This window comes from Leuciscus leuciscus (assembly GCF_965113295.1).
Source record: "Leuciscus leuciscus genome assembly, chromosome: 14".
NCBI lineage: Eukaryota > Metazoa > Chordata > Actinopteri > Cypriniformes > Leuciscidae > Leuciscus > Leuciscus leuciscus.
Window position 1 is genome coordinate 14,320,404 of NC_138738.1, and position 23,732 is coordinate 14,344,135.

At 36.3% G+C, this 23,732-nt stretch overlaps 1 protein-coding gene across 1 annotated transcript; it reads left to right on the plus strand.

The window, feature by feature from the left end:
* Positions 1 to 14,740: 14,740 nt before the first annotated feature.
* On the plus strand, positions 14,741 to 23,732 carry rgs5a (regulator of G protein signaling 5a). The gene is made up of 5 exons (XM_082135987.1): positions 14,741 to 14,879; positions 16,513 to 16,626; positions 17,504 to 17,565; positions 19,247 to 19,413; positions 21,914 to 23,732. The coding sequence occupies exons 1-5, from the start codon at positions 14,836 to 14,838 to the stop codon at positions 22,073 to 22,075; spliced, it is 549 nt and encodes a 182-aa protein (XP_081992113.1). The 5' UTR covers positions 14,741 to 14,835; the 3' UTR covers positions 22,076 to 23,732.

Below are 23,732 nucleotides of genomic sequence, written 5' to 3' on the forward strand. Positions count from 1 at the left end.
TAATGAAATAAAGGAAGGTTGTCTGAGAGCCGGCGTTTGATAAGTATTTGTAAATCTTGTCATTGGTTGCTTTCACACTAGACTATGCATTAAACTATATTACATTGCCTAGACAGTAATCGTATGAATATTATTATTGATCTACAAAAGCAATCACAATTTGTCGACGAAATATGATTCTACAACAAAACAATGGCTGAATATTTTAATTTCATCAGCCAAATTGGGGCTAGATGATGGTCCAGTAGATATACACCCTATATTCAACACAACATTAGACCCAAGCTCATCAGATGGATGGTCCTGATGACTAAAGAGGGGCTACATGTACTTGAGTTTTTCGTTCCCTTAGTAATTACATCTCAAACAGGGTGATTTTAAGTATAAAAAGATACATTGCAATGGCTAAAATGCTATACCTATCAGTGGGATTTTAGGGTTTACATTCCACAAACACACAAGAAAACAAGAAAATCCATTTAAATGTGGAAAATAAATAAATAAATAAATAAATAAATAAATGTCCTTATTTAAGTTTAATTATTAAATTAAATTATATATATATATATATATATATATATATATATATATATATATATATATATATATATATATATATATGAAGAGTTCTGATGCAAAAGCCTCTAAGTGCCATCTGAAATTTTCTTCTAGAATGATCATTTTTATAAAGCTTGTATATTTAAGTTGAGTAATTTCACTTAAATGACAATTAATAGGTCATTTGCATTGCCATTTAAAGGACAATTCCGGTATTTAACACTTTGAGTCTATTTTGTAGTTTGTTTTGGATGAACAAGAGTGGTGGACAAAGAAATTTTGACAATGGTTCCTGTCTCGACTTTTTGACTATTTTAGAATTGCCCATGACCGCTTTAGAATGGGAGTCAATGGCCATGCACAAACATGCCCTTAAAACAACCCTTAACGTTCGTTTTCAAAACTGTGCAACTCACCGAGTGGTTAGTGGTGTTCGTTGATGTCCCAAAACAAGTAGCGTAGCGAAATACAGTTTCTGTCGTGTTTTATTTGGCATTTTGTAAAATCCCATTGATTTCCGTTGGAGGACTCATTGCTCGTTGATATTACTGCGCTACCGGAAAAGGAAAAGGGGGCTGTTTACATTTGGTTGTAGTCTTTTAGGTCTTTTCGCTCGGTTCTCTGGCCCTGTCCCAAATGGCACACTCCGGACTTGTGGACTTCCTCAGAGTCCACACTTTGGTGACGTCATGTGGTGCAGATCTATAGGGCCCTTGGCGCGAGTCCACGAGGGCACATTGAGAGGTATTTTTGGGACAGACTCGATCGGCACGCCGGAAATAATGGTCTGGTTGTTGGACAGGAGAAATCACATTTTTGCGCTCCGACGTCTTATCTCCATGTCAACTACACAGCCTCATTTTACAGTTCTATATTTTGATATTGTGCATATCACCTGGGCATTAGACAATAGATATATCATGCTTATTTAAATTATGTATACAGTTGTACATAATAATACATAATGTTCCATTTGAACTAAGATTACAATTTTAAAACATAATTTAAACATATTTTTTTTCAATTTACAGGTTTCAATATTCATACTATGTTTACATATGACTCAGTAAAGCCCTGCCATTCGTTCTATTTATTTAATGAATCATAATGCGATCGTATTATTAAACGCGCTATTATTATGTTTGAGACATCAACCACTGCTCGATGACCATAATGTTTGTATAAACTGTAGGTAACAACTGGTAAAATGTACATTTAGGTCATAAAAACCATAATATGTTCTTCTCAGCCATGTCAACAATTATCCGTGAGTGAAATCTCCTCCCATCTGTTGTCTGATTGGCCTTTCGCAAGGATTCCTGGGTAGTTAAAGTGCGTGGAGCCTGCTTATGCGGGCTTCGTGGAAGACCGCTTCAAGGGTACAAAGGGGGCGCTGCTGAACACACTTCAGAGCGGTAAAAAGCTGAATGGGACGGCCTACGGACTCGTAGACTCAGCGAGCACGCGCAATTCAAGTCCACGAGACCGAAAGTCCGCATGAAGTGCGCCATTTGGGACAGGGCCTCTGTCTCACAGAAGGCTAGCGTGAGCAGAGCAACGGAAGTTGCCGAAGAGCGGAAGTTTATACGCGGTTGTGAGGTATCTGAAAAAATAGTTCCACTATAGAAAAATAAACGGATTGAAATCATACATTGCGCCGATATATTTGTTTTTAATCATCAACGAACACCACTAACCACTCGGTGAGTTGCACAGTTTTGAAAACGAACGTTAAGGGTTGTTTTAAGGACATGTTTGTGCATGGCCATAGACTTCCATTCTAAAGCGGTCATGGGCAATTCTAAAATAGTCAAAAAGTCGAGACAGGAACCATTGTCAAAATGTATTTGTCCACCACTCTTGTTCATCCAAAACAAACTACAAAATAGACTCAAAGTGTTAAATACCGGAATTGTCCTTTAAGTGAAATTATTGAACTTAAATATATAAGCTTGATAAAAATGACTATTCTAGAAGAAAATTTCAGATGGCACTTAGAGGCTTTTGCATCTGAACTCTTCATATATATATATATAAAAATGAGGGTTGTTATCATTACTAACACTAAAAATCATAACAAAATAATTACTATTCTAGTAATATAAAATAAATATTAACTGAAATGATATATATATATATATATATATATATATATATATATATATATATATATATATATATATATATAAACTAAAGCTTATTTTATTTCAGCTAGTTACCAAGGAAGTTTTTTTTCATTTCTGTTTAGTTGCAGTTGAAGTACTAAAATTAACTAAAATGAAGTACTTAATTAAAGTACTATATATCATTTATAATTTTATATAAAAATTTAAAAAACTTTACACAACACAAAAACACAACAAAATTACTAAACCTTTAACTAAAATTTAAATGAAAACAGAAAATATAAAAATAAAATCTAATTCAAAATATTAACAAAATCCATAACAGTATATAAATGATAATAAAATAACACAATAACATGTTATATAAACCTACACACAAATAAATAAATAACTGAATAGCCACTGTATATCATTATGGTAATGAATTTATAAGTGCACTTAATTTATCAGAGGTTTGAGTTGGCTATTTATATTCTGAAACCCTTTCCACTGCTGTTAGGCTAGCCAGTTAAAAATAAAACACATTTCATGGCTAAAACTGTTTACTTTGATTTGCATAAACACATGAGGTTAATGCATTCAGATATGGCGATTTCCTCCTTTGACTTTTACAGTTATAGGCTACTTCATTGTTTTTGTCTTTAGCAAGCAATACTGAATGTGTGATAGTCGAATACAAATGTAAGAACCAAACATTGATTCTGCATTACTGTATAGGCCTACGTCTGTGTTGTTTCATCAAATCCATAAACCTACCAACTTGTTCATCAGAAGTGGGAGCCAGCGTTAACAGGCCCATTCACAGACTACAGTGCATCCGACCTCAAAGTAAATTTAGTGTTGTTTGTTATCCCACGTCTTCATAGATGTTGAATAGAACAGAGCGAGTGATGAGTCAGACAGCAGCATGAAGGTCATCACCACACTGACTACAGCCAGATGCAGTGAAGCCTCAATGCTCCCAGTCAGAGGACTCTGACGCACTTGCAGCAGCAACTGACAATATGCTTCACCTTGATGAAGCTTTTTCAGCATATTTATCAAGATAGCATTGCATTCCAGTGCATTGCATTGACAAACTTTAATAGCATTTGTCTTAAATATATGCATTTTTTCTTTATTTACAAGTAGAGGAATTTCAACTTGCTTTATTTCCTATTTGTAATTGTTTACGCAACATTGCCACCTAGTGGGAGATCAGCATCAACACTGGATTCCTGTGTCACCGGATAAATGACCACTGCATAAATACACAATTACGTTTACAAGCAACATAAATCACATTTATTATTATTAATAATACCTATAATAATAATAATAATATCAATGTTGATACTGTTTTATATTTATTATATTATATTTAATTATACTTATACTATAGTATGCATATTTTAATTTAATTTATTATTAGGCATCTTAAGTGCATGGAATATACTAATATTATAGTTTATAATTATTTATTTTATATTATATTATTTTATTACTGGGGCTTATATAAGTGTGAAATACTTATGCTTTATAATTATTTAATTGTATTATTAGGGCTTTTAAAATCATGAAATAAACATAATATAGTTCATAATTATTTTATTTTATATATTTATTTTTATTATTAGGGTTCTTAAAAGTGTGAGAATGCTTATCTTATAATTTAGACCATTTAAATAAATGTTATATTATTTTATTTTATTATTAGGGCTTTTAAAATACTTATATTTTATATTTATTTAATATAATTATTAGGGCTTTTAAAAGCAGAACATAAACTTGTATTACAGTTCATCATTATTATTATTTTATTATTATTATTTTTTTATATTTTTTTAGGGCTCTTAAAAGTGTGAAATGCTTATTTTAATTTAGAAATATTTTATTTGATTTCATAAAATAAAATAAAATGACATGACATATATTTTAATATTTTTTTGGTGCAAAAAGTTCTTTTTAAGGCATTGAGTAGTACCCATGAAGCAAAGATGGCATTGTCCTTGTCACTTTCTCCAATTTCTTTTTTTTTTTTTAGTTCCCTAGCAATCTCATTCTAGGGAAATTCAAAAAGGTTTTTATAATGTGTGTCAGCAGAGGGCAGCATCTTGCAAAGAAAGAGGACAACCACAACAGTCTAATAATAGTTAGGGGGCAGTCATGAGCCAGCATGTCATGAAAACAACAGCATGATTTAAGCCCATTAAACAGCTGCTGAAGACCTGAAACCTTTAGTAATTGATCAAAATAAATTATATAAATTAAATATAAATAAATATATTTATATATTTACCATAACTTGTTTCTGTTCCATACCTCTGAAATATAAAGCAACCACATAACAATTGACTGAACATGCCAGTGACAATCACTATGAACCTTGTCAAAAGAATGCAGTCACTCGTTTGATACAGCCTCAGATGACCCTTTGTGAGCAGGAAATTAAGGGACACTGTGAACACACGCTGAGAAACACATTCCCTTGGTGCGGATAAAAAATGAATAGCTATTCCAGGAAGATGTTACGAATCAAGCACTGTCCGTCCCATCAAGTCACTTGTGTTTATGACAAAGACTCTCAGCCACTGTGACTCTGAGTCATTTGTTCCTCCCTAAATGCCTGCATCATCAATAATATTCTGGCTGGTTGAGAATATACTAAGCAGTTTGATTTTAATGGCAAGTTAACGGTGAACCCTTTATTACCTGGTGCTTGCACAGGTCACTTTTTAAATTAATTTACAGTTAATATATATAATCAAACTAATATGTAAAGGTCAGCCCCCTGCTGATTTGCAGTCTAAGCGTGGGAAATGGCTTGTTGCTGCTCCCCTGCGAAAAGGAAAAACTGTTCTGTCCACTGACCTTGTTCCTAGGGGCTTTGAGCCTCCGTCTCCTGTGAATTAGAGCTTTCACAGTCAGTCCGCCCTGTGCATCAGCTGCCATTTCTCATTTCTATCATGTCATCATTGGAGTCCTCACTGTCATGGGAATTAAAAAAAAAACAAAAAAAAAACATGTTATATGTTTTATATGTATTATATAAATATAATTTTTGTGGACTTCCAATCTGATGGTGCTTTTCCACCATGCATGCATTAAAAAGCATATATAAATTCATCCTGGCCTTGCAGGGTTTGATTTTCAAAATTACGGAAGGGAAAAATGAATGAAATAGGCTACTTCTGTTCCCTTCTACAACTCGGTGTAAAAACTGATTTCATTCTGCCTTTGGAAAATGTGCCGGGAACAAAGGCCTGAAATGGGAAACACAATACAGATGCATTCAAGATGTTGGTAGCTTTTCAAACCCAAGGGGTGCAGTTCTGTCTCCATTACTGTTTAATAAGAATGCAACTTAAAAAAAAATGTATTCTGCACTGCCATTTCCATCCTTAACTGTGGCACGTAGTATTTATTACCTCACCTCAGTTCTTTCCTGAAAAAACACCCATATGTCCACACAGCCATCCACTTACATTTGATCTGAAATAGCATGCTGATCTGTTCTTCAGATCTGATCCAGGAACTTTTTGACAACAAGGAATGTTCAACCTGTTTTGGCCTCAGGCAGCATAATTGAGAACACATGCTGTTTGAAAAACAACAGCTTTAAAAGACATGCTTCATCGTTATAATAGTAGCATGAAACGCTTGAGGGTGAAATCTCCCGTACGCGGGAGAAATTACATCTCAGGCTTATCATTATGCTCTGGGTTCATGATTATAATTGAAAAGCATCAACAAAGCACGTTTCTCAAACATTAAAGGCTGTAGTTTTGGCATTTTCATTTCACATTGGAAAATTGCACAATTCACTTTTAAATTGTGCATTAAATTACACTGACAGGGTAACATTTCATTTCAATAGTCCACTTTACTATTCTACTAACTATAGTAACTTAGCAATATGTCAACTAACTCTCATTAGAGTTTGTCTGGTTAATATCTGCTAACACTTTATTTTGATGCTCCCCCAACAGACATTCTACTAACTTATTCTACTAACCACCTAATAATCTACTAATGTTTAAATAATAGTTGACGTGTTGTTGCAAAGTTACTTACAGTTAGTAGAATGTCTGAAGTGGACTATAGAAATAAAGTGTAAAATGCATAGTTTCTTGGATGTTCAATATAAGTGTATATTTTTATATACATTAATCACAGGTCATATGTGATCACCAAAATGCAATCATACAAATATAAATGTCTGGCTAAGATTAATCACAGGTCATATGTGATCACCAAAATGCAATCATACAAATATAAATGTCTGGCTAAGAGTAGTGTATTCCCCATTTCCCTTCCCTTTCAGCCAAAGTTTGTAGATTAAGAAGGTCCATAGGGTGGGATATATTTATGGTTCCCACGGTGAGTGTTCCGTTTGCTGGCTATCGCTTGATGATCTAAGAAGTGCTAAACCAGACAGCACAGATTTTCCATGATGGATTAGCTTCAACGTCAAGTTTGGTTTGGCATCTCTTTATCGTCCAAATGTAAGGCTTTTGCTTGCATAGTCACTTTATCAGGACCTTCCCTGTCTGCATCAATTGCATTGTCAAGTCTTACATTTAAATGTACGCAAATTTTTATCTTAACTAATAAAAAAGTTTATATACTGTACAAATGTTTTAAATGTTTAAAAAAAAAACATATTTATAAATATTTAATAGCAATATTAAAATACAGTGAGACATTTCATGACAAGCTCTACTCTAAATAAATAAGACTATGTACTTCACACAGCCTCATTTTCTCTTTCTTGGTAAAAGACTACCAAAATTTGTATAAATATTTAGCTTCCAGGCCGAATTCTCTATAATTTACACAACTTTTCTCAGTTGTAAGTAATTTGTTTTTCTAAGGATGGGATGGGGAGACTTCAAACATGTTATTTGTCCTTTTTCCACTCAATATGCAGTTATGTAATGGCTCAGATTAATTCAAAGCAAATTATTTATGCAAAGGACTCTTCATTAAGCCAGGGTCCTCCGGAAAAGCCTTCGCAAATAAACGATTTAATGTAATCAATTTATGCTGCTGTGGGAACATTATTTTAATTTCCTCTCAAGTGACTTGTGCTGGTGCGCTGTGTGAAGACAAACTCTCAGAGGCCTGTGCCCTGCATCATGTCAAGTTTATGATGATGGAAGTTGCCATAAAGATCACAGCAAAGCTGTTTGGCTGGTTCGTGTGTGTAACATCACTTTAAGCTCTCTGTCTAAGCATGTTCCATTTTCCAACCTGAATGCAAACCAGAACATGATTTCAACAGGTCCTGTTTGATTCTTTTTCATATGATTTTCCACAGATTTTCAGCTCTTCTCTGGCACTGATGTGCATGAATCACATGCAGCCTTCCAGTACAGAACCTGAAAGAGTCGGTAATCTGACCCATGCAATATCTGACACCTGCCTCTGAAAGGTTTTCGACACTGATGCTTTCCAGGTTCAATCAGCGCCCGTAATCTCGGCTGGCCAAGTGCACTCAGTGCACTTGCACAGCATGACAGATGTGGCTTCATTACTTGGCCTTGTTCTGCAGCATCCTGTCGGAGGACATTCGTGTCACAGAGAATGAGCTTACCTTTGTGAGACAGGATAAAGGATGTGTACTATTGTAAAATACCTACTAACCTAGTTTACATTTACTGTTTGTTAAAGTGGTCGTGATAATACTGCCACAGGTGTGAGTTCACTAAATACTTGCACCACTTTTGCATTTGAGCGTCATTCGTATTTAGTTTAAAACATTGTCATTCTTTTCAGTACAAACATGCTTTTTCTATGTAAATTAGCCTGAAAGATTTTGATCGTCATCTACATGGCACAGCTGATTGGTTGCTGTTGCATCAGCCTCCAATGAGCTGCGGCTCAACATTCAAATACCGGTAGCGTTACTGTTAGCAGTCTGCAGCGTGCTTTCAGAAACCCTCCACCTTCCCCAGCTCCACCTGTATAGATCTGCTACAGGGTTAATTCATGTGTTACATGTGCAGCAGGAGCAGCCTGTCTTACATGCTCACAGCAATGTCTGTGAATGTATTGGTAGTAGCAAGTCTCAGTACTTGCTCTTCAGCAGCGTAGCAGATCTATTCCTCCAAAAACAAATACATTAACATTGCCATATCCATTACCATTACCATGCTAATCTCTTAGAGAGTTGACATGACAGGACTCATCAAATGATAATCAAATAACAAAATAGCATTATAACCGGAATCTGCCACAGTGAGCTTATTGTGCAAACCTTGGCTGCTATCTCTTTAACGAAGGAGGTCTAAACCAGACAGGATGGATTAGCTTCAACGTCAAGTTTGGTGTGGCATCTCTTTATCATATTGCAGTGTGGACATTAGCAGAAGAACATTATTTGCATCATTTTCATTGCCAAAAGTGCTGAAGACGTTAGCTTTAAATGGTATCTAATTAGGCTATAATAATTCCATTGGCGAATTGGGTGCTAAAATAACGGCGCATATTTTGCAATGTATTAGTCTGTCTTGATATTACAAAAGTTGCAGATCTTTTTCACTGGGGAAGAATTTTGATTTCTTAATTCCACAGATTGATTCCTTCTAATTTGAACCCTTAAAGAACGAATTCGGTACATTCTGGAGTACCATGGTTCGCATTTCTTTGTTAATACTCAAGAGTCCTCAAAAAAACAATTGTATGGGGATTGAGTAACATGGTTTGTGGATTATTAAAACAGTAGAGAAACTCGTTCAACCATATCAAAAAACCTTTGAACACCAGTCCCTAGAACAATGATATGAATTAATCAGTTCCTTCCGCTGTGTAATTTTGAAGGAAATGACTTGCCAAAGCATTAGCCATGAGTCTAAACAAACCGCTTGGACTGAGACAAAAACCTGTGATTAGGTGATAATAGTGTTTGCTGAAATTTCTGCTGGCACATCACAGAAAAGCTTTGCTTGCCTTCCTGTCTGGCAAGCATGTCTATTAGGTTAATACTGTTTAATTTTGCTGAAGGCAAGAGCAATTGTTGTACACATGCCCAATCATTGTACATAAATGGTATCTGAACCTGATACCCAGCAAGTAGAGATTTTGATATGGGCTTTGCACCGAGAGAGAGCCCTTATAGGGAGTTTTGATCATTACAATGATTACCCGAAAAAGACCCATTTTTATAGTAGATGTGTCAGATAGCTCTGAAAAACCCAAATAACTCCATGAAAGTGCATACTGTGACCGTATAGTCTACTACATATGTTACAAAGTATTGTTACTTACGTTTATCTTTTTCTAGTTTACATTGTTTTGATATTAACATTGAACATGTTTAATACAAGACTCTCTTGTATAGAAGGTACTACATTTGGTTTGAAACTTAACACGCGCCCATTAAAAAAGTATGTTCTATTTAGTACAAAAATTGTGTGTAGTATAAATGAAATTCGGACGTACTACATTCGCCATGTTGTCACTGTCATGTGACCTACTGCGTCAGTTGCTTCATTTTACAGCCATTCACATACTGTTTTTCGCCTATTATATAGTATGGAAGAAGATGGCTTGATTCTGATTGATTCTTAATGTTTTCTGTCATCCTCCATGACAGCATCCAAAAGCTTAAAAATTATGCCTTCAAGACATGTCCGAAGTTGTTGCCTCGCCTTGATCATCTGATACATTTTTGAAGGCAGCATATAGATATTTCCTTCTCTGCCTTTGATATCCCACAATCCTGTGCATTCCATTCCGTGACAGTTCAGCTAAAAATTCATATTTCTGATTGGCTGGTATCAAACACCATCACGTAATTTGTCAGTGTAGCCTTGGTAACAACCGCAAGTGCTCAGCTAAGTTAGCTGGCTAGCTCTGTCAAAATGGATAGATTTTAAAAAAGGAAAAAACCTGACGAGCCAGCTATCAAACCTCAGATACAAAAAAATCAGAAAACGAACTCCTGGCCCAGTGAAACTCGTAGCCGTAGGTATGAGGCAGTATGAGGCAGCATACATAAAGTATGGATTTACCAGCGTCACGTATAAGAATGGACATAAGTGCCCCAAATGCGTTCTCTGCTTCGAGATTGTCTCCAACGAATGCTTAAAACCATCGAAACTTCAACGTCACCTGAACCAGAAGCATCCAGCAGTGGCCGAAAAACCAATCGACTTTTTTAAAAGGAAGAACATTTGACCAGTGCGGCAATTAAGCTACTGTCCCTGAGAGAGCATTGAGGGCACCATTTTTTGGCTTCCTTTCACATTGCGCGAGCTAAGAAGCCACACACAATTGGGGAGGATTTGATACTGCCAGCTACATTGTTAAAGAGCTACTGGGTGAGGATGCTGCCAAGAAAATTGACGCTGTACCACTCTCTGATAGCACTGTGAGCAGATGTATTGATGACATGGCTGAGGATGTGTCTGCTGAACTGTTGGACCAGGTGAGAGCTATGAAATGTTCATTGAGGAATGTTCATTGAGGAAATACTATTTTGTAAAGTGTTGGACGAATATTTTGATTCAAATGGACTGGTCTCGTTGTGTGGGTGTGTGTTCTGACAGGGTCGCGGCTATGACTGGGAAGAACAGTGGGGTGACGGCTCTCATCAAACAGAATGCCCCGAATGCGGCGTTCACACACTGTATGCTCCATCGAGAAGAAACTGGTGGCTAAACAGTTGGGTGATGAGCTTAATCAGGTAGTAAACTAAATGAAAGCCCGCCCCCTGAAACACAGATTGTTTGCTCTTCTGTGTAAAGAAATGGAAGACCGTTTTGATGGATTGCTGCTCTGGCAACGTGCGCTGGCTTTCACGGGGGGCAGTTTCGAACCGTGTGTATGAGTTGCGGAGGGAGGTTGCAGAGTTTCTCTTGTCTGAGAAACATCAGCTGGCTGACTGTTTTACAAATGCAGCCTGGATTCTCAAACTTGCATATATGGCTGACATTTTTTGTCATCTGAATGTGCTTAACCAAAGCATGCAAGGGTGTGACACATACGTAGTGCATATGCAAGACAAAGTGCGTGCTTTTTCCCTGAAGATTACGCTGTGGTCAAACAAGCTCAAGGAGGGAATTACAGAAATGTTCCCATTACTACAACAAGAGCTGCTGTCATCTGGCAGTGAGTTGGACACCATTTCTCCACTGATACAATCCCACCTGGAGCACCTACAGGGATATTTCAGAGACTATTTCCCTGACCTTGACAGCACCCATCTAAACTGGGTAAGGAACCCATTTGCCCCTGATGTAGGCTCTTGTCTGGACTTAAAATCACAGGAGGAGCTGATCAAGATAACTACTTCATAGGATTTAAAAATGAAATTTGAGGCTCTTTCCCTCTCTAACTACTGGATGTATGTAAGAAAGGACTTTCCCATTCTAGCTGAGAGGGCTCTGAAATGCCTTCTTCCTTTTGCAACCACTTACTCGTGTGAGTCTGGCTTTTCAACTTTAAAAGTACTTCAAACAAAACACAGAGCATGTCTAAATGTGGAGAGTGACATGCGTGTTGCACTGACAGACAAAAAGCCCAGGCTTGACAAACTGTGTAGGAGCCACCATGCCCACCCATGCTCTCTCTCTCTCTCTCTCTCTCTCTCTCTCTCTCTCTCTCTCTCTCTCTCTCACACACACACACACACACACACACACACACACACACTCACACACTCACACACACACACACACACACACACACACACACACACACACAAACACTCACAGTGTTGTTCAATGTTGCCACCAGGCACAGTCCTCCCTCTTCTTCTTCTTCTTCTTCTTCTTCTTCTTCTCTCTCTCTCTCTCTCTCTCTCTCTCACACACACACACACACACACACACCCTCTCATTAAGATCTCTCTCTTTTTCCATTCACTGACACACACACATAGATACAATGTTGAATTTTGAAATTGCTGTACCAGATTTGAAGATCTGACATACAAATGTTATTATTACACCAATAAAAGTAAATGGATTATCACATAGATGTTTTATTTATTTATTTCTACATTTGCCGTAGTATAGTCGATGGGTTCGATAACACATCCTGCAAAAGGGGGGCCTTGGCCAGAACCTAGTGGTATTTGGGGGGCCTTGTCATGGAAAAGTTTGGGAACCCCTGCCCTAGGCACAACCTTAAGCAATGGCCCTGAACGGTGGTTCAATGTCAACATTGTGACAACGTTGTAACAACCTTCACCACACAACGTAGTTATAGCAACCTTTTGGCCATGTTGTGTTTGCTGGGTATAGGCCTATCTAGCTTTTTTTAAAAATGTCAGAACGTCATCTCTCAGTTGCTGAATGTCTCGCAACAACGTTGCTACAGCCTTGTCGTGTCTTACAATTCTGTGTTGTTACAATGTTGCGAGCACGTAGCGACGTTGTCATAACAGAAATGCAACGTGCCACAGACGTTGCCAAAACGTAGATGCGTTTGGTTGCTGGGTATTGACAATGCCTGTAAAGATATAAGATCACAAGGTCTGCCCTGTTAAGCATACAAACCGATCGCCTACCAACTGCTCCATGTTTGTGTAATCCATGAAAATTGCCACCGGCCACGTTTGCATTATTCAGCATAACATACTTGAACAATGGCATTTATTTCACACTAAATATATCTGGAGGCAAAGGGAATCATTTTAAACATTGCTGTAGCGTGACGCTCCTATTCTCACACTTTGTTTAGATTTTGTAAAAATAGATTGTGTGGGGATGTTACACCATATGCAGGCCATATGCTACCCTGGTAAAATATGCCTCACAGCATATTTTATTAATGACCCATTTATTGTTGCATGAAAATTTGCTATATATGCTCTTATTTTTAAGTTGACGGTGAGATCGGGTTGGCTATATTCAAATGGCCTTCTGGTCAGACACAATTATGTAATTTGGTTAAACACTGACTTAAATCATGTTTGAAGCAGATGATTTATGGTAACTAAGGATGGCGTTTATGAAAAACAACAAAATTAAAACTAACATAGCCTAAATCTTACATAAATCACATTGTTGTAACAGCAGCTCATATTGTATCATATTGCATATTGTATTGTAAAAAAAAAAAATTTCAAGCCACATTTGATTGGGATTGATTTTATTGTTTCACCACCCTTATTTTCATTACTTTTTACTCATATCTTTTTTTTTCTTTTTTTTTTACTGTGCAAAGAATGTTCTAGAAAAACCATGTAATTGAGAGTTTGTTTAGCTGTCCCCAGACAAGACAACCCTGTATCTAAATTTTCCATTATCATTCCTCAGAAAGAACACCCATATTGTTGTTATACTTTATACTTGGAATTAAGGAATGTTTGAGTACACAAAAAGAATATGCCTTTATATTATTTCTATTGATTTATTAGATATATTTATAAGTGAAATGCAAATATAGCATTTTAAGAACAAAACTTTAAAAAATTCCAGTGGAAAGCAAATTTTGATAAATAATTTTAAAATATAGTTTGCCAATGTATTGTTTATGGCTGTATATATTTACAGATTATTTGTATAAAACTTGACTGTAAATTGGTCGGTTTTTTATGTTATTGTGATTTGTCATTTTTTAATACATTTACCACTTTTATATTTGTACCTCCAGAAGTTACCATTAAGTCTGTAACAGGTCTTAAACTTTCAAATTTCTGTATGTTTGTCATCTCAAAAATGGAGTTATACTTCTGGTTAAGTACATAGCTAGTATAAGACAGTCTGACTCTCTTATATGATTATATGTTTTAAAACTAAAACCTAAAAAAAAACAATACAATGTATTTGATACCACAGATGTCAGACTTAATCACAATAAAAGTGATTTAAAGTTAAAATTAACTAAGAAATGTGTTGTGTGAACTCACTTTACAAAACAGCTTTTTATGTTTCTATAGTAATAACTAAGTTTCTGTTGCTAGGCATAGATATAGATCTAAAGTCTACTGATGTTTCAGTGCTTTGGCCAGTTTAAAATGTCCTTTCTTGTGTTGATTATCTCCGGAGCTCTCTCAGCTCCCATTGTAATTGCAAGCCAAGACTTGATTGGCTCTCGAGTTTCTGGCTTTGGGCCAGCAGACTTTCTCCATATAATAGAGGGGAGCAGAACGACAAGAGAGAGAGGAGACATCAACTAATGCTGGTGGACTAACACTGCAAACAAGTGAAAAGCTCAGAAAATGTGTAAAGGATTAGCTGCCCTGCCCCAGACATGTCTGGAAAGGTAAGATCTGTAAAACATCTTTTGCATCATGGATTCATTTGAAATTCACTCCATGTCAGCTTCATAGGTCCATTACTTTTAAATTGCCAGCCTCCTTTGGGATTCAATGCTTGCGTATTTTGCAGATGTTTTGCAATATCTGTGTTTTCTGGAACAGCTGGTAATGCTAAAAATGATTTAGGTAGTGCGTATTGATTATTGCATATGGGAAGACTTTACTTATTTTTTGAGTTCAAAGTTGTTTTCTGGTTAAAACAGAGCAGAACCTTAAGGACTTCATTTATTGTACCCCTATTTTAAATGTTTAATATACTGTTTATAAGTATAAAATATACATATTTTTTCACTTAGATATCTTTTTGTCATAGTATTAATAGTTTTTTTTTTTTTTTTTCTAGTTTTGTCCTTGAAAACATCAAGGTTCCTAAACGTTACCAAAGACCAGAACACACTCAACTTTGTTTAGTTCTCTGCTCATAACAAGATTTGGAGCAGAATTCCAAGTATAGCAATGAGGACATTTATTGTAACTGTTGAGCCATATTCTGATTTGTGCTATTGGCTCATTCATTGTCTAAACATTATCACTGTTCCTGGCTTTGGTCTTAAAGCTTGGCCTGAGGCCAGGAGTACTCCTGAGAAGTCTATTTGTACAATTTTAATGTGGCAACATGAGGTGGATTATAATGTTACATTATATAATTGGGCCATAAAATCATAATCATATTAGCATGCTAATATATATATATATATATATATATATATATATATATATATATATATATATATATATATATATATATATATATATATATATATATATATATATATATATATATATAATTAGCATGCATATTACTAAATGCATATAATATTGGCTGTTTATTAGTAATTATAAAGCACATATTAATGCCTTATTCTGCATGACCATATTCTACATCCCCTAATCCAATCCAATACCTAAACTTAACAGTGATTAGGAGTTTATTGAGGAAAAAGTTGTAGTTAATAGTTAGTTAATAGTGAGAACTGGACCCTAATCTAAAGTGACTAATCTAGACTTTGTAAGAGGAGAAATGTGTGCATTGACATCATATTTTGAGCAATAAATCAGTCTGTGCCAAAAAGATTCAAGAAACCTCAACAAATCAGCAAGTTTGCTTGACATCACTGCATCCGCAGTCATCTGGGAGAAATATGTGTTTTTTTCCCCCCAAAACCTTACAAAAGGATATTACGTCTGTTCTTAACTCTACAGCGACTGTGAAATAGGTCTGAACTGACCGCCTTGAACATGTGGTGTTATTGTGTGATCAGTCAAAATGTAGCAATTACTGTACTGATTACAGCTGTACAATTCAGGGAATAATAAGCAGTAAAGAAAAGGTTTTTGTGGCTGGCGTGCAATAGAATACAGACTAAATAGACCCAATTATCATTCTCTGTGTACTTTGAGAGAAGAAAATAGATGAGTTAGGCTGATATTATATAATCTGTTAACAGGTATTGTACATTTAGGAAATGTCCTCAGCATTCATGCACAGCTCATATATTACATCATAGAATTGTTTATAAATGTATGTTAAAAGCTCTAATGGACATCCGTATGGGTTTGTGTTTGTGCTGTCTTCAGGGCTAAGGAGATCAAGACTAAATTGGGAACTCTGCTTCAGAAGCCAGAGAATTCCATCGACCTTATTATCCCCTACCAAGAAAAGCCTGAGAAGAAACCAGAGAAGCTTCAGAAGTGAGTTCCTCTTGGCTCCCTCTGCCTCTCCTAATTGTTTTCTCTTCCTCTCTCTCTCTTTCTCTTCCTTACTGATGAGGACTTCAGATCTGCATGTGTCTCTTCACATGCCTCGCACACACAAATAGATCATACAGTGTATACAAAGAGCCTCTTTAAACTGAAGTCACCATTAATTCGCATACATACTGTTTATATATTGTTTACATTTCAAAACAGCGCTGAACTGAGTTTTGGAAATGTTCTGTATGCACTTAAAGGTGAAAATGATCTCTGGGTGATTGTTCAAGCAATCATCCTGAGATTACTTTCCACCTTTAAGTGCATACAGAACATTTTGAAAGCTCAGTCCAGCTCTATTTGAAGTATGGAGAAAAAGGGTGAATAGTAGAGAGCAAGTAAGTGCATCAGATAGACAAAATTGGGAAAGGCCATGTTAGTAAATCCTGTAATGGAAAGCTGCTAAGAGTCTGTTTATAATGTAAATTGTGTCCAAATTGAGCATAAAAACACTTGCAGACCACTTCAGCTCCCTTTTACTTGCGTAATGCCTTATGCAAGTGTTGTTAATAGGGTTGTATTGTTATTGTTTTTCAGGCAGAATAGATAACAGGATAATACATTGTGTATAGAAAAGAAAGTTACCTCAATAAAAAACTTGTATAAGCTGTTTAAGAATTTTAGACAAGAAGAGACATGAAAATAAACTTAGAACAATATATATGTACTGTACCACATGTAATGCGAGACTGAGCCAAAGTTTTCGTTTTTGCTTTAAAACAACACCCAAAAACAGCTTGTTGTATATGGAAACAACTTGTTGGCCAAATACAAAGGAGAGAAAAACAATGTGACGAAATGTGCTTGTTTTGCTCAGACCCACACCTGAAGAAGCGGCCCAATGGCGCGAGTCCCTTGAGAAAGTCGTCTCCAACAGCTGTAAGTATGATGATTATCTTAATGGCCATTTGGTTGCATTTTTACATCTTAAGGGCCCTATTTTAACGATGTAAACGCATGGTCTAAAGCGCAGGTCACAAGTTCACTTAGGGCGTGTCCAAATCCACTTTTGCTAGTTTAACGATGGGAAAATGGTCGGCGCACCAGACGCATGGTCTAAAAGGGTTGTCCCTATTCTCTTAATGAGTAATGGGTGTGTTTTGGGATTTACGTGCGTTAAACCAATCAGAGTCTCATCTCCCATTCCCTTTAAATGCCAGTTGCGCTCGCGTCATGGCAGATTCGCTATTTACATGGCGGAATTTGATAGTGGAAAGACCGAAGCCGTCTCCAGAGCGCAAACGGGACTGCTCGTGCGCGAGGTAAAAGTGTGCAAGCAGACCATACGGGACAAGCCGGATTCCACCATATCTTTATGTACACAATAATAATCTTTTACATTGTAATCCTTTTAATTTTAATATTTGGCATGTTTGTGCGCTGCTGTGCGTCCCTGTGTGTTTAATAAACAGAGTGTACACGCGTTGTAGACCCGCCTATAGGCGCACATTACTAACCTGCTCATTAAATAACAAAAAAAGAAATAAAAATATTGCTCCATTGACTTTAGACCAGGTTTCAGTTGGTCAATGGCGCAGTCTATTTCTGTTGCCTCAAAATAGCAATGTGCCAACAATGCGCCAGAACACACCTCGTTTTCAGACCAGCACGCCCATGGACGCACAAATGGGAACAAATGCATTTGCTATTTAACAAAGAGGCGCAGGACGTGAAAATGATAACTGCGTCGGGCTGAAACTAGCAAAAAACACTTGCATCACGCTTGGTGCTGCATTGCGCTGGGTGTAGGGCCCTAAATGTTCTTTCAGACATGGCCAATTATTGGAAGGTTTAGTTTATCTGTTGAGTCTGTAAAACACATTTTAAAACTTTCTTTATATCTTTCGGTTGAGAGCCGAAATCTATAAAGTTGCACTGATGCACTTGATTCGGTATGTGTAAACAGCTTGTCCTTGAACTGGCACATTAAGCTTTAAAAGCTACACATCTAGTAAAAAGTAGTTTAGAACCATAAAAAGAAGATTCTATCTGAGTTACACATAAACACATAAGATAATTTGTCTGCACAGAAGGACTGAATTATTTCATTATTCCGTTCCAAATAGCTGGGAAAACAAATCTTTGTTATTCATTCAATGATATGTTTCAAAGCCAGTTTGTTATGTTTAATTGCAACAATTTGCCTTGGAAAAAAGGTTTATTTCATTTATTTCAGATTAGCCTTGTGCCATATTGGAATTTTATATTATGCTTCTATTCAAATATAAGAGTATTTTTGTTGAAGCTAAAACATTCTCAAACGCAATAGCAAGTCTAAAAATAAATCTGCATTGAATAGTGAATAATTACATTGATTAATCCACCGAGCTGAATCAGGTGGCACTTAAATGCCTCATGCTGTTATACAACACGAACTGGAGAGAAATTGCATTAAGGGCTGTGTGCCTTAGGCGTGCACAGCGGTAATATTTGGATAAGGATGTTAAGAGCTGTTGGGACAGGGATCTCCGGTGGCAGCGTGTCACCAACACATTAGTACAAAAAGAACACACAGAGCTGTACTCACTCTAATAGCTTTTCCACATTTTTTATTCCATAGACGGCCTGGCCACCTTCAAGAGCTTTCTTAGATCTGAGTTCAGCGAGGAGAATATTGAGTTCTGGGAGGCTTGTGAGGGCTTCAAGAAGACCAAGTCCCCCCTTAAAATGGCCACTAAAGCCAAGAAGATTTATGAGGACTTCATTCAGACCGGTGGGCCCAAAGAGGTTTGTTTGTTTTGTCACTGATTTTTAATGTGCTAATCACAGTTAAGATAAAAAGCTCTGTGCTTCAAAGGTACTGTAGAAGAAAGCAGTTCTCCATCAGACCCTTTAATCATCTCCTGTGAAAATATGTTTCATATCAGTGGTTTAGATCACTGTATAAACGCTGAGGCCCATGTTCTCCCCACTGAACGTCCCCAAGGAGATATAAAAAAAACTTTAAAGTAATTAAGTATTTTTTTTAAGGGAAATTAACTTTGATTAAAATAAATTTACCTAAAGGTTATTAGAGCTCAATATTACCTAGGGCTGCAAGTAACGATTATTTTGATAATCGAATAATCTGTAGATTGTTTCTTTGATTAATCGATTAATCAGTGGAAATATCCCAAATTTGGGCTAGTTTTGGCCGTGATTGGCCGGTTTTGAATAGCAATTGGGCTGGTTTTGTTACGCAAACCTGCCAACCCTTGTTGACAATTTAATAATGTATAATGAAAATGATTTGGACATTTACAGCCAAGGTTTCCTAATTCTTATTAATTTACATTGTATTGGAAGAGCAGTCTGTAAGGTGCGTCTTTGTGGGCGATCAAACCCATAGAGCTATGTCATTGGTATTGCTTTTTACAAAGCATTTTCCAAATTCAAGCTTTACAAATGCTGCTGTGTTTTCTGAGGTTCGATTGTATACATTTCACTTGGGTTGGTTTAATGGGTAGGTTTATGGAAAGGTTTGGGTTTAGATTAAGGAAAGGAATTATCAGTCTTTATGTAAAGCCTATTTAAAATGGTCACGGAACGAGCCGACTGATAATATTTTAAATACATACAGATTGATCATTCTTTGCATAAACCCCTAACCTAGCATACCTAAACCTACCCATAACTTATTAAACCTAACTCTAACATATTTGAATTTTCATTTTAAACAACCAAAAGTCCTGTCGGAATGCTGTTGCTAGACAACCAATTAATGTCAACGCCAACTGGTCAAATTTGCATAGCAAATGCATGGAAAAGATGACTTTTGTGTATAAAGAGCATGCCAAATGAAAGCATGAACTCGTGCTATAGATACACATTGCCAACGCCTGCAGCTCCTCACTCTGTGTTCTCCGCAATTTTCCATATGTGTTTTGTCAATATAAATGTATTATACAATGCTGTAAAGCGAGGTGGTGAATGGTTTCCGTGCACAGCATGCAGACACGACTAATCGATAATCAAATTTGATTATTTCCAGTATTGATTAATCTATTTCATCGATTCGTTATTTCAGTCCTAATATTACCATTTTGTAAGTACAGCTCCTTGTTTTAACTTCATGATTGTTGGTTACTTATATTTAATAGGCCTATTTCAGCATCTCAAGCTGGATGTAAGCTAATGAAAATGGGGATTTCTACTAGTTTTAGCCAGCCCTGTTGAAAAATCCAACATAAACTAGCATGAATTCCATGTTGGTCTAGGCTAGAGCTAGTATAGTGCTAGTTTATTTGGTGGACTTGCATGGTCGTGCTGTTTTCATGCAAAACTGAGTTGGTGTTGCTGGTTCACCGGAACTTCTGCTTCCCATGCTGGGAATCAGCAAACCAGCATCACATGCTGGTCCCAAGTAAAACATGCCTTATGCATGGAGGTCGTTTAATTTTTCAAATAGTCAAAAGGTTGTAGGTTTTAACCCTATGTCATATTTAAGCCCATGCTGTCTTTGCAGTAAGTATATGTACTATAAGTCTATTTAGTCTAAAGGTTGAAAAATAATTTAGCAAACAATGTTTTTGAAAAAAGTTTGTATCAGGAAGTTTACACAGCCGTGTGCTGAGGTTAAAAGTATCTGTTATGTAATAGCCATTAGATAACATACACATACAAATGTTGATAAATGTTACAATAGCCATTTGTTCCTTAGTTACGTAACTATTTTTAAAAGCAGTGAAATGCAAACAATCTTATTGCCATTTTAACATAACTTTAGCTAATTATTTCATTGTATCCTCATCAATATTTTTGTTAATTTTTATTTTTAGCTGTTTCTGTGCATTAAATATTATGATCCAACACTTTGATTTTGCATATTACAATAATACAAAACTATCCAATTTCATATAAAAATAAAACTAGATGAGTAGGGCATAGTCAAAACAAATGGAAAGAGTTGTGCACACTGTTGCTGCTTGCAAAACTTTTTTAAATAACACAAGTCAAAGACTTTTTTGCCATTTTTATATACCAGATTATGTAAGAAAACTAATAAGATCAGTATAATGGTCAGAGGGAAATAGAGTGTGGAAACCACAGGGAATCAGTCCAATTGGCATTTTTGTTTTTCTTGCACTAGCTATTCTGGGAGGTTGACTGCTCCACAGCCCCCCTAGAGTTCTCAGTCACTGCCAATGTTGACATAATGTGTTTCTTACTCATAATGATTGTCCAATTTGCAGCATCTTGTGACTGACTTTTATACACTTCTTCCTTATAACCAACATCGTGCTTTTAGGTGAACATCGACCACTTCACCAAAGATGTGACTTTGAGGAACCTGGTGGATCTTTCTCCGGCCACCTTCGAGCTGGCTCAGAGCCGGATCTACACCCTGATGGAGAAAGACTCCTTCGGTCGCTTCCTGCGGTCTGAGCAGTATCAGGAACTCCTCAAGTAAACTGACTTGCCCAGCTGCAGGGAGACTCTTTTTGGTCCATTCACAGTCATAGAAAACACTTTTAAAGTCTTCAATATCTACTTTTTGGCACATTTCTAAAGCTCATTAAACGATACCACAGTTGTTTATTTGGTTTAAGTGGAAAACACCGGGCAGAGTTGCAATGTCTCCCTGCAGCTGACTGAAGCGGCCCATTGCTAACAAGAACATCTTAACATACATTTGTGTAAAATTAATGTGATTCCTGCCCAGTGCTCTGAATGTCAAAGTCAAGAACTTCAATAAAAGAAGTTAATGATCAGGGTTTAAGAGACAGTATACATTGATCCTCATAAAAGTGTGATTTGTCATTAATTTGTGAAAGCGCAAAATGCCAAAGATTTGAAGCGCCTCTTCAAAACTTCTATATATGTCCTATTAATTGGAGTCACCATCTTTTCTGACCCTTGTAGGTTAAATAAAGACTAAAACCGATTCCCACTTGCAATTTATGGCTATTCGGGAAAGTGCAGAAGTGGTTCATGTACTTATGATGAGGACGTTCTGACCTGAGTATCTAAGCAGCAAGTTCATCAAGGAGAAGAGGCTGGGAAATGGGAACGGGAGAGCGTAGGCCTTTTCTTGGAAATGTCTGTGTTAATATTAAAATGCCCAAATGGTAAACCACAGTAAAACATGGAGAAACAACCCACTTAGTACCGAAAGCTTAACTATAAGTCAATCCTTAGAAAAAAAAGTGTGACATGTTAAGATGCACTCCAGTCTCTGGGAACTTGTTGTTTGGGTTACCGCTATTGAAAGTTGCTAAGATGGGAATATCAAGTAGGAGGGAATCTCTATAAAGCACTGGGCACGTAATTTTTTATTCTAAAGGAAATGTTTATTCCCATCCCACTTTAAAAGCAGAACACATTTAGATTAAGTCATGGAAACCCAAAACATTCAAGCGATTTTTCCCCCGACTTTCTACAGCGAACATTTATCACGATAGCATAAATATACACACATTATAAGACCTATACACTAGAATGATTACTGCAAAAATGTTATTAAAGGTAACATCTATTATTTGCTCTTAGCATGTGCAGTCATAATTTGTAAGAAGTATGCAATTTATTGCAGTCTGAACGGCATATCAAAAATATATAACCCAAAAGTGTGATATTCAGTGTCCTTTTGCATGTTTTTTTTTATTATTATTACTATTTAAAATGTGTTTCTCAGACACTTATACTCTTGCATGTTTCTTTATTATACTGTGTGTGTACCTGTGTCACTAAATCTAATAACATTCATTCATACATGAGCATGGTTGGTGCTTACAGAAGTCCTTACTGATGCCCCACAATGCAAATTGTTAGTTCTCTGCAGGACAGGTTTAGTTAAATATGGCTATCATCACCTAAATATAAACGAAGAGAAATTAAATGAATTCGACATGAATTTTAAGAGCAGTATTAGCTCTTTTGGTAAAAAGTGTTTTTATAATTATTTTAAAAATTATTCATTTTGTGGTTAATAAATAATACAATTCTAGCCTAATAAGATTGTCAAAATTGTCAGTAAGGACTACAGAGTACCTTGCTTATTCAAGAAATCTGCATAAAACTATATGCATGTATGTTTGTTGATCATATAAAATCCTAATCACATTAAA

What these genes read in the sequence shown, in the direction of transcription:
- rgs5a (XM_082135987.1), top strand. Translation starts at nt 14,836, where the DNA reads ATGTGTAAAGGATTAGCTGCCCTGCCCCAGACATGTCTGGAAAG. An exon ending in CCCCAGACATGTCTGGAAAG is followed by an intron (nt 14,880 to 16,512) that starts GTAAGATCTGTA and finishes TGCTGTCTTCAG; the next exon opens with GGCTAAGGAGATCAAGACTA. An exon ending in GAAAGTCGTCTCCAACAGCT is followed by an intron (nt 17,566 to 19,246) that starts GTAAGTATGATG and finishes TTTATTCCATAG; the next exon opens with ACGGCCTGGCCACCTTCAAG.